This window comes from Trachinotus anak, unplaced genomic scaffold (genome assembly GCF_046630095.1).
Source record: "Trachinotus anak isolate AG129_WGS33_773 ecotype Australia unplaced genomic scaffold, CSIRO_AGI_Tana_v1 ptg000032l, whole genome shotgun sequence".
NCBI classification, from domain to species: Eukaryota; Metazoa; Chordata; class Actinopteri; order Carangiformes; family Carangidae; genus Trachinotus; species Trachinotus anak.
The window spans coordinates 24,808,934-24,821,038 of NW_027273883.1; the positions used below are offsets into that span (position 1 = coordinate 24,808,934).

A 12,105-nucleotide genomic window follows, 5' to 3' on the forward strand; every position below is an offset into this window, starting at 1 on the left:
CAGCTAGTAACTGTGTGTGTGCATGTAAGAAGGAGATTGAGACTGGACCCAGCTGTTATTTAACAGTTACTTGCATGCAAAGCTTAGTGATTAGAAGAGAAGAGAGGAGTTCAAAGTTTGATTTACGAGACATGGCATTGTGCAGCATTCCATGGGTTAGATGGCAACAGATCTGACTTAGTGGTACTGATGAAGCCTGCCTTTTCTTAAAATCCACAAATGGATTGTGTCCAGTTTATGGTGTGTTTCCAAATGACACTGATGGAGTAAGATGTAAGATTCAGCAAGGAGCAAGGGCCCCAGCCAGCAGGGAATTTATTCAATTTGTGTCCTTCGTTTAAGGTGCCCTGCTTTAGCACTAACTAAACACAATCACATGAATAAAACATACTAACTTCTCAGTGTACTTGTGTCATGAGGCAGCTTTTTGCCCCAAAAGTAAAGTCATGTTTTTGTAACATGTCCAAAAGCATTGCTGTCTCTACTTCCTGCCTGGTTTTCTTTATTATTCAGTACTTCATAAACAGAATTCATGATGAGCACAAGACACTGCTCAGTAACTGTCCACAGAGGGAGTTGTTGTTTATAAAATATTCATTCATTCCAACATTAGTAATGTTCTTTTGTTTTGTCTCTTTTCTTCACTGTTTCATGTCTCATCTTTTTCTTTCTCCCTCTCTCCACAGCTGAGCTGAACATAGAGCTCTCACGCCCCCTGAAAATCAATCCTACACTGGTGAAGCTGGAGCAGGCCAAAGCCTACCTGAAGAAAGTCCTACCAAACCACGAGTGGGATACCTCCACGAAACCACCGTCTGCTTTCTCCACACCTCATTCTTCCCCTACAAAGACAAAGCCCAGGCCCATTCTCTCTCATTCAGACCCCCACCATCAGGCCTCAGCCCTGGGTAAAAGCAGCAGCTTCAGGGCCCTGGCGTTGTCCTTCCATAAGGTCTCTCTCCACACTGCCCAGATTGTAGTAGTCATGGAAACGGAGGCTCACCCAAAGAAGCCCAGCGTGACAGTGTCAGTATCCGCCATGACAGGAAGTCTGAACATGAAGTCTGGGCCAAGAATAGAAGGTGAGTAAAAGACAAACATCTTCTATTTGCAGAAACTAAAAAATGACACTCACAAGAGCAGTACAAGTAGAACAGATGCACTGGATCACAGGTGCAGAAACATAAAACCACAGTTTCTGTAATTTGCTGAATTAATTTGTAATCAACTGAACACCAAAGCAAGTAATGAAAACCATACTTGGGGGCTGTTACCAAGATGAGCCAGCCAAATATTAATTGTAATAGTTCTTCAAACCCTCTTAGACCTTCTGTTCACCTTGTGTTTAAACCAGAAACATAGGATCCAAATAACTGTTAATTATTAGTTGTAAATTATACCAGCATGTAAGAAAGTTTTACATTATTAACTTTCATCAGCCTTTGTTCCATGAGCTCTCTGTAGCTGACTCTTAGTTGTATAGTCCCTGATGCTTTAGATTGTCAATTGTCTTATCTAAGTTCAGTAAATGGACCATGTTGTATTGATGCAAAAGTAACAAGGATATGGACCTTAAATAACTCACTCTTACTTTCTCTTAATGTAAAAAGTGAAAAACATCAAACTAGTGATGTAATCCATCTTATTAAATATATGCTTTATTTCAAGATATTGCCACTTGTTTCAAGGAAGTTCTTGAAACAGGTGGAGCTACATTGGAAACAACTGCAATGACTTCACCACATTTGGCAGATTTATCATATTTTAAAGAAACCACAATTTTAAGAGTCCTGAGTACACAACAATAAATGTACACTTTTTTGTGGCGTGTCATTTGTCCAGTACCCTAGCTCACCATGTGAGCCAACAGGAATCAGTCCAGGCCTTTGAAAATAAAGTACAGTTACACAAAGTTCCAAATATCCAATAAAAATGTAGTGAAGAACAAATTGTTCTGTTTCATGTCATTATGTTATGTAACCAAACAAATATTGATGTGGACAAACTCTGAAGCGCCGTACCCAGTGCACCCCACTCTTCTATTTGTTATTCATTCAGATTAAAATTTGTTCGGAATGTAGCTGGAGTGTTGCAACATGTTCCTCAGGAATGTGTTTAATTAAAGAGCAGGTTGTATTAAGAGAAAAGTAGAAAAGTTCTAATACTGCAGTCAATAAGTATATGGGACAACACATAAAACTATAAAGTGTTGTAGTTTCTGAATAGTTATTGATCAGTATATCACTGTGTAGCACTTAGCCAAACTTTCCACTTTCTACCTTTGTCTGTTGTGTTGATGTTATGCCTCAGCCTTCACTGTCATTCAGTCATACTGGGAAAGGTTGGGACCTACATAACAGTATTGCTTTCAGTATTATTTGGAATATTGCTGTTTTTTTACACATGCTAGCAAAGCCCTCATCTGCCAAAAACAAGGTTTGTCAGTAAAACTGTAAAGTGAGATGTTTGTGTTAGTCTTGGATCTTTAGCTGGTGTGAGACTGTGTGTGTGTATTTGATTGCAAGGGTCTGTGTATATTAGGATCTGAGAGAGAATGATATTTTCATGTGCTAATGTATGAGTGTGTGTGAGAGTGAGATGTTTGTTTTCTTGTTCAGACCAAACCCTGCCTTCATCAACACTGACTATTATCCAGGAGGCATCACAGTGTTTCCATTATGACAATCAGATCTGCTAATACTAATATAAATTAAAACGCTTCCAATTTCTCTGTGCTGTTGGGTTTGAGCCAACGCACTGTAACAGATGATCAGATTTTTGGTTTGTTTTTCAGTTTTTTGCTGTTTTCTTGGCACATCTTTCAAACTGGACACCAGATGGAAACAGTGGGGTAAAAGAGAGTGAGGAGCTCATGTGCCACATGCAGTAGATAACTAGGGACAGGTTGACTCATAATTTAGCAGTACATGGTTTATACCTCAGTGCCGCTTAGCAACGCATCTCCTGTGTTGGGGGTGCGAAGGGACAAGGACAGAGCTGGAACTGGGCTCTCTAAGTGCCTGCATCTGTTTTGCAGATGTTGTTATATAGGGTTACTTCAGATAAAATGATTGTCGAAAATGTTAATTAAAACCTCAAACAATTTGCACTTTGTTTACCCAAATCTGCATAACTGCACGGTGACACAATACTCAGCACCCATGCCCTGCCCTGATTTTCACCAGCTTTTCAGCTTTCATCCATTCTTCAATAAACACCGTTGAAACTTTGTGTGCAATGCAATGGAAAAAGAAATTGAGTTTGGAGACAATTTTGCTAATATGAAAGCTAAGACTCTCCCACTCACTTTCCATTCAAATGATTCTACAGTTTATAGTGATTGCTTTTTCTTTGCATATAGTAATACTTTTTAAGAGATTTATTAATAGTAGTTCTCTGATTCATTTACAGTAAGACAGGAAATAGAAATCAGTGTGTAGTGAACTGTTCATGGATATTGCTTTCTCCACCGTTACCAGCACCTTGACATAGAGCCCCTGCTGCTCTGAAGAGATTATACTTTGACTGGACACAAATAAGAATGGTGGATTAAGACCACAGGTGTTTATTGACATCCTCTGGATCAGTCATCTTCTATTTGGCTCCAAGCTCTTTGTTACGGCTTGGAAAACATAACATTATGTAGGCCTATGTATGTTCTGAACAAGACATTATAATAACTGCCCATAAAACTAATGTTGTCATCATGTGCAGTAAAAGTTTCATTCAGCTCCTCATATATCATATATGAGCATTCGCTGAAATACCTGAGAGCTTTGAGATCCTCTATGTAGATCTCATTATAGGCCCTGATATTTCATCTCTTTGCCTCATCTCTGAGAACATGTTCAAACTTCACCTGCATATGTTGTAAAGTTTACATGAAACTAAATCCCCATAAACAGCATCTTTTGTCTGTGTGGGAAACAGTAATTGAAAGTCAATTTCTCATGTTATCCTGCTGAATAACATGTTTGTCTCACCCAGTTGTTTCTTTTTTCCACTCTTGATAACTTTAGCACTCTTGTAGATCTTGGTCACAACACACATGGTTATTTTCCCACAGGGCTTCTTCACATAGTGTTTCCAGATTTGTTGACATCGAAAGGAGACAAACTGTCTCAAATTACACAGAGTGATCACTGACGACAATAGATGTATCTGCTGACTCTTAGCCTTAGCTGCACTGGCTCCATCACTCACCACCACCCGGCCTCTCCAGCCCGCTCTATACCTCAGAAAATGGATACCTTGGAATTTCAGGAAGATAAAGGTTGGGATTCCCGTTCTGTAAGGTTGAGCATTTGAGCTGCCACAATAAGTCAGCGGGAATGACCCCCCTGGGAGAACCTGTACATGAGAGATGTAAGACAGGAGAATGTAGTATTCCTACTGCTACAGTATGTACCACTACTGTTGCTGCTTTTGTTGCGTTGCTGCTCCTCAATGGCAGGCTTAGATTGATGGACCACATCCTGAGCAGACCTCAGGATGATGCCAGTTTGTAAGAGGAAGCAGGAGGGGGGAGAAGAGGAGGGGAACAAGTTATGAAAGAAGGGAAGCAGGAGGGCGATGGAGATAGAGAAGTAGAGGGAGAGAAAAAATTAAGATGTAGTGACAGAAATGTGAGAGGGGGAGAAGGAGTAAGATAAAAGAAGTCATAGGAAAGAAATCACTATTTGACAAAGAGAAAAATAGCAGGACTGAGCAGAGAGGAGAGTCAGCTCAAGAAAAGAAATACGTTTATGAGTTGAAGTTGGACAGAAGAGCAGATGAGTAAAAAAAAGTTTAACTTAAAAAAAGTTAAAGGAGATATAATGCAGGGCAGGGGGGGAACAGAAGGCAGGCAGATTACTCTGTGTGAGCAGTAACATGGGTCTCTTCAGTGTATGTCTTTGCACTCACCCAGCCCCACCCTGTCTTCATTAGAGTACATCCATAGCTGCAGTGGGGTGAAGACCCTGTCATCCACCCCCCTCATCCATGGAACATCTGGGGCTCTGTACCTGGTCATGGCAGCCCCCCTCTGCCAGGGGACAAGATGGAGAGAGAGGGGATTAGGTTGACAGTGAGGTGTGTTACCAGATCCTGTGTTAATGAAAAGCAAGTGGAAGCCCCACATTCCTCCCTCCATCCACGACTCACCCCTCCCCAAGGTAGGGGGGCATTTATAGTTCAATGAAAGAAAGGTTGGGAGGTGGGCAAGAGAGAGAGAACAGATGTCTTAAGGTCCATGAAACAAGACCCTCCCTAATCTCTCAGCTCTCCGTCAGACTGCCCATAGAGTGCCCCCGATTTCCTACGAACACATACACACACACACAAGAGCAGACCCCGTTATTAGTGCACACTTTTACATATGCACACTACAACATGCACGTACACACACAAACCTTTCTCCTTGGTCTTTTGCCTCTGTGGAACCTTTGCTTTTTCATGGTGATTTACTCCAGCACACTTGTAAAGGAAAACGTATGTTCTCCGAATGAAGTGAAAACTATCCATTATTTATTTATGTCTCTTCATTTTTTTTCAAGTTTTATTTTGTTTCCCTGGCCAATTTTTGAATTACAGTCATGTCTGTGTGTTTACTCTGCTGCAACAAAGCCACTCTTTTCCATTTATCATATTATTTCTGTTTCAACATTTTGGGAGAAGCAGAGCTTTAAGAGATTTATATTTGGAAATACACCATCCTGTGATTTGGCAACTTAACCCAACTTGGTATTCACTATGACTATCAAAGACAAACATAAACAAGAGTTTGCAGGAGTTTTTAACAGATGTCTTTGTTTAATGCTCAAAACTCATATTTTGAGGAACACTGGTGGCTCTCAGCAAGGAGCCGTGATGAGCAACAGTCTACACTCTGAGTGGAAACTTCTAACCAGGAGAACGGTCAGAAAGAAGAACTTAGTAGAGCTGCAGCTATTGATTATTTTCTTTAGCAGTCAATCTGACCATTTTTTCATTGATTAATTGATTGTTTGGTTGGAAGTTGAAATGTGAATGTATTAATATATTACCATCACAATTTCCTATAAGCCAAAGTGACCTCATCACTGAATTGCTATGTCAAACATTTACTCCAAAACCTAAAGATATTCAGTGTACTATCATATAAAACAGAGAAAAGCAGCTGGTTTAGAAGCTGGGAAGATGCAGAATGTTTGGCATTCTTGCTTCAAAAGTTATCGTAACAACTAATCAGTTATCAAAATAGTTGCCCAGTGTTTTTCAGTCAGTGGACTAATCAGTTAATTTACTAATCATTCCAGCTCTGGTAAGCACAATGACCTGTTAATTATTGAAACGTGCCACTTCTTGCCAACTCTTCAGTGGAAAATGAACAAACTGTTTGATCTAACCAAAGAGGTTAAGTATCTTGTAGCTAGTTACCCATCACCTCAATGGAGCATTTGTGTGATATTACATTCCCAGAATGTGTATGATGCCGATGAGGACTTCACTAAGGAGGTTACGTGTTCACCCATGAACTTGGTGGAGGGATAAAGCATGGGCCAGGGAAGGACCCATTAAAGTTTGAGGCAGATCCAGATTAGTTATTATAACTTTGATTAAGTCTGGTGTATGTTGGGCATAACTGGGGGGCACAGGAAGATTCCTGATGGACTGGGCTGGTTGTTGGACCATGAGGGCAAGAGAGGGAGCGAGACAGAGATTGAAAGCACTGTGTTGTTGTGATCGGGCCAGAGGAGCAGGCTGCATAGCCCTCTGTCATTCTGTTCCTGTTACCATCTTGATACAAAGTCAGAATAAATTGGGTCTACTCAGTATTTTTATACATCTCACAAAGCATGACTAGATGTTATTTGTGTAACTGTACCATGCAGTGCACCTGTGTGGAAGCATCTGGATTTCGCATGTTTCTCCACTCATTTATTCAGGTTTTGATTTTCCTCTGTAATCTGTACCCAGCTAATGTGGGAATGGCCATCAGAGATGTTCTGATACAACTCTTTTCTTCCTTTGCCAAGTACTGTTTCGATACCCCTGCATTAAAAAAAAAGAAAAAAAAAAAGCTGTGAACTACTAACCATTATGGATGTGATAGGATTGCTGTCATTGTTGTATGGCATGGCTCAGGTAAAAACCTTACAAATAGATGATTGCCATAGAATCTGTCTTTGATTATCTAATTTAATCATAAAAACATAAATCTTGAAGTAAATAACTCTTTCACAACACTAACAGCTAACATTACACTCTTTACCAGAAATCAGTTCTTCTTCACTGGTCTAAAACAGTAGTTGCCAGTAGCTGCACAGTACAACTTCCTGTGCTTTAGAGCAGCAAAGAAGAATTGATTATAGGGAAAGCTGCTGTTTTATCCAGGTGTGAAACTATAAAGTTTATTGATAAATTATGTGGTATCAGGTGTATAGCAAAACTATAAAAAATTTAAGGCAGTGACTACAAAACAGTACAAAGGTTCAGCAGTAATAACATTACTCAAATACAGCTGAAACCATCTACCTCTGCCACTTCACCATTATCCAGCACTGACCAGATGAACATGGATCTTAAATTCAGAACTTAAACAGACCTAATCCAGAACAAAAGTGTGTGCAAGCACAATCAGGTTATTCAAGGTCATAAGGTTTCACTGTGTACTGCCGCTCCCTTTAGCAACATTATTCTTTATTTCTTCCATTGCTGACCATTAGTTTGTCAGACTAAAGTAACATTAGGCTAGTCCTGCTGGGCACTGCATATCCTATTTGCAACATATCTCACACACACACACACACACACACACACACACACACACACACACACACACACACACACACACACACACACACACCACTGGAGCTGCCAGAGAGAAAATAACCCAAACCAAACCAAGCCTGAAGCAGTATGAAACAAGATGGCCCAAACTTGACCCAAAACCCCATAATTTGTCAGGACCCTTCAGGCTTAGGTTTGGGAACAGAATGGCATAAAGTGAAAATTCCACTTGTGGGAATAAGAGCTCTCTGTTTGACCATTATCGTAATACATGTCTTCTCATAAAGAAATTACATGTAGTGTTAAATATTAAGAAATGAATCCACCATACGTAATTTGCTTATGCGTTGCAGCTGTCATTGAGCCCATATGTAACTCATCAACACTCATCAGTATACTGTATTTGTAACGGCTTGGATGACACACAACTCCCTGAGCTGTGCCATTTTGGCTGACGGTGTCCCCTGCTACAAAACCAGTTTCCTCTAGTGTCCTATAGTGGTCTTGTGGTGAGTGAATAGTGTATTTCTGTGGTGAGTGACAGTATATTACTTCTGTTACTCTTACCATCCCAGACAGTCTTCAGGGGCCTCTGCTAGTTAGGTAATGACTCCTTTAGGTTTCTTCTAATTGATACCAGTACGTCCCAGGGTATAAATCAGCCAGGCAGTGGTCAGATAACGGCTTCCAGGGAGAAACCGACACGGTAAATCAGTCTCAGATCCTATCTAATCTTACCCAAGTGTTTGCCAGAGATGTATTTCACTTTAGGAAGATTTCCATCCACCCTGTTCCACCACCCACTTTGTTCCTCGGGTGTCATAGGTTGTATGTTTGCATGCAGAGGATGTGCTTGTGTGCACTGTTTTACTGGCAAGTTAATTGTGACATGATATGCAGGTATAGGTTGGTGCGTTCAGATCAGAGTGCTCAAAGTTTCTCATTATATTGACACAGTTCCTATATTGCATCTCACCAACACAAGGGCCCCTGGTATATCTGTGTATGGAGTTTAATTTATATCTATAATAATAACCAAGTGTCATATCATTGATAATTTAATATTATATTCTTTAACAGTTAAGTGTTAAATTTTAGTGCCACTTTCTTTTCCCCATATTCATTTCATTCAGCTCCTTCAAGCCTGTTTTCTAAACCCCAAACACATGAAGAGGAGCTGCCTCAAATACCCTCAAAACAACAGCTGTCCAGTTACCCCCTGTGTGTGTCTGAGTGTGAGTGAGTGTATCACTTTTCCATATGGGACAATGGAACAGCCACATAATTACCAGTGGCATAACATAATATCCTTGTTCATCCCCACGCCACGCTTCTCTATAAGGTCTCAGTGAAATGTCTTGGTATTTCTCAGGTATTTGTGCACATGTGTGTCTGTATCTGTAAGTTGTGGGGCTGTTTTAAGAGGTGATTGGATTGATGTTTATCCACTGGCCTTCAGTTTGGATCATCTCTCATACCACCACCACAGTATATGTCTGAGGTCAAAACACATTTTTTTTCTCATTATTAATCAATCTCATGCTCTTTCTCTTCTCTCCCATTCTCTGTGTCCACGTATTTCTTTTTTTCCTTTGTCATTCTCTTTTCCCCATTGTCTTGTTGCTTTTTGTCTTTTTTATGCATCATCTGTGAATATAATACTTATGCACCATACAGATGTGGCCAGAAGTGGTACCCTTACACCTCATTTAAAAAAATGCTCTGTTCTTCCCTCAAAACTGCTGATAAAAGCTCTTGTCATGCATACTTGCCTTTGGTTTGCCACAGAATAAAACAAAGAAGCTGTGAAAAGAGCTGAATTCTTGCTAATTCTACAAAGATCTTTTAAATTGGCCAGAATTACTGGTACCCCTTAGAAGTGGTGATAAATAAGTTGATTGCAGTAATATTTCAAGCAGACGTTTGCCTTCGATTAGTATCACAGGTGTCTTCAATCTTACAATCAGTCATTCAGCCTATTTAAATGGAGAAAAGTAATTATTGTGCTGTTTGGTATTGTTGTGAGCACCACACTGAACATGGACAAGACAGAGAAAAGAAGAGTGTTGCCTGAGGAGATAAGAAAGAAAATAATTTTATGAGCCCATCTCCAATGATGTTCCTGTGACCACAGTTGCTAATATTAATATTATTTTGAAGTTTAAGGTCCATGGGAACATAGCCAACGTCCCTGAATGTAGCTTGCAAGAGGAAAATTGACCTCAGACTGAACAGAAGGACAGTTTGAATGGTGGAACAAGAACCAAGGAAAACTTAAAGATACAGATACAGGCATACCTCTAAGATCAAGGTACAGCAGAAAGTGACAATGTCAATTGTCACTTTCTGAATGACAGTGATTCCACAGAAGACACAAGAGGACCCCACTTCTGAAAGAGAAATAACTGGAGCCTGACTGGAGTTTACAGATGAAACAAAATGAGAGCATTTTGGTTATTTACATAAGCTCTGTGTTCACTGTGAAACATGGAGGCTCATTTGTGTTATGGGGTTGCTTTGGGTGCCTTGAATCTGTGCAGAGCACAGTGAAATCAGAAGATTATCAAGGTGTTCTGGAGTGAAACATACTGCCCAGTGTCAGAGAGCTCTGTCAGCCAGAGGTCATCTCCTCCAACAGGTGATCAAAGCTGAGAGAACTGGAAATAATATACAGTACAATGGAAATAATGTTACATTGAAAATGAAAAGCTACTTGTCTGGTCTATGAAATATGGAATAGAGAATAGTTGATGCCAGTTACTTAGTTTTTCTTTTCTAAGTGGAAGGGTTGCGACACTTTTGGCCACATCTGTATGTAGAAAATAAAGACATGCAGGTACTGCCTGCGTCATGTTCCTGTACTTTCCCAGTTTGATTTGTTTCCTCCACATTCCTTCCTCTCCTTCCTGCTAATAGCAGTACTTCACAGCTCAGCGGTGTAATGTCTTTGGGCTGTCTGCTGACACATCTCTGGAGACAAACCTACATAGCTTTAATATAGTCATTCAGAGCAAAAGCAGGGATGGAGAGAGGATGGAGAAATGTGCCTGTGATTGTTATTCAGCCTGGATGGAAGAATGGAGTTAGGGATGAAGAAAGAAAGGGATTCCCCCTCGTTAAAACCACTCCCAATTAGGGTGATTTTTGGGAGTGCTGGCTGCTGCTGCTGGCTTTAACACCAGGCACTGCGGTCAACTGGGCTTTAAATGACGCGTGGTGAGACAGGAGAGAATGCTTTGATACAGATTGTGTGTATGCGCAAATGTGTGTGTGGGGTGTATCTTAGACTCTGGTTGTGCGTCTGCATTTACATTTGTATGTATGCAGGAATTTGGATGTGCTTTTCCGTATGTACTTATGCAAGAAAGATTCCCCATTTAACAGTCCAGTTTGGGAGTTCCCCTGTGCCGTCTAATAAATCCTAGCCGATGTCCACAGTTCAGTAGGTAATTTCAAACAGCTCTTTCTGCACCAGAAGAGATTAGCAGCAGGTAAACTGCCCCCTTCTCCCCCTGCCATTACAGTTATTTTGTTGTTTCTCACATCATCTGGTTCTGTCTCTCCCTCCCTCCATATCTATATTAATTTATCACCTCCACCCCCACTCCATTCATGTGCCTTTCCATCACTCCCTCAAACCCCATATATTGGGCTTACCTGCCTCAAGTGAAACGCAGGCCCAAAGTGGTCAAAGTCTTTCCTCAAAGGACTGAGATATAAATAAGGAAGTTATTTATATATAGAAAAATATCTCTGTTGTTCCAATCAAACACCATGGACACTCTCCATGGTACTTGTCCAAAAGAAACCAGTGAGTGAGGCACACACATTTTCCATCCACAGGAAATCACAAACAATACTTATAGATAAATACACATTCTCTTGTATGTGGAGCTCTTAAAGAACAAGCCAGATTTTCAATTGTATATACAGTATTACCATTTATTTACTGTTATCACATAACTGTAACTTCTGGGTGATAATTTTCAGTTTTACAGATGGTTGCCCTTTGTTGTGTTTGTTTGTGTTACAGAGTTTACAAAAAATATCCTATGTTATTACTGTTGTTTAGAATGTGACAATCAGAAAACCTTTAAAATGTCTTTATTCTTTACTACTGTTAATAATTTAATAAAGTCAAACAGTGAAATATTTGGAACCATAATACATAACTGGGGTGAAACAGGTGTGCTGCTGCTTTCTTTTGCTTTTTCAGACATGCAGCCAAGCAGAGTGGTGTGAGAATCTTTAAAAAGCATGTTTAAAGAGCTGTTTCTCAGGCCATTATTAGTCATCCAGGGTTGACGTTTCCAAATGGGCTGCTGCTGCTGCAGCTTTAACTGACCAGCTCAG

General features: G+C 40.2%; 1 protein-coding gene across 4 annotated transcripts in view; it reads left to right on the forward strand.

Moving 5' to 3' along the window:
• Positions 1–12,105, forward strand: part of LOC139612544 (intermembrane lipid transfer protein VPS13B-like) — a 325,396-nt gene that overhangs the window by 243,017 nt on the left and 70,274 nt on the right. For all 4 annotated transcript variants that reach the window (XM_071468183.1, XM_071468180.1, XM_071468182.1 and 1 more), the window contains exon 38: positions 687–1,082. In XM_071468183.1, coding sequence (XP_071324284.1) covers positions 687–1,082 — 396 coding nt within the window. The remainder of the gene's footprint in view (positions 1–686; positions 1,083–12,105) is intronic.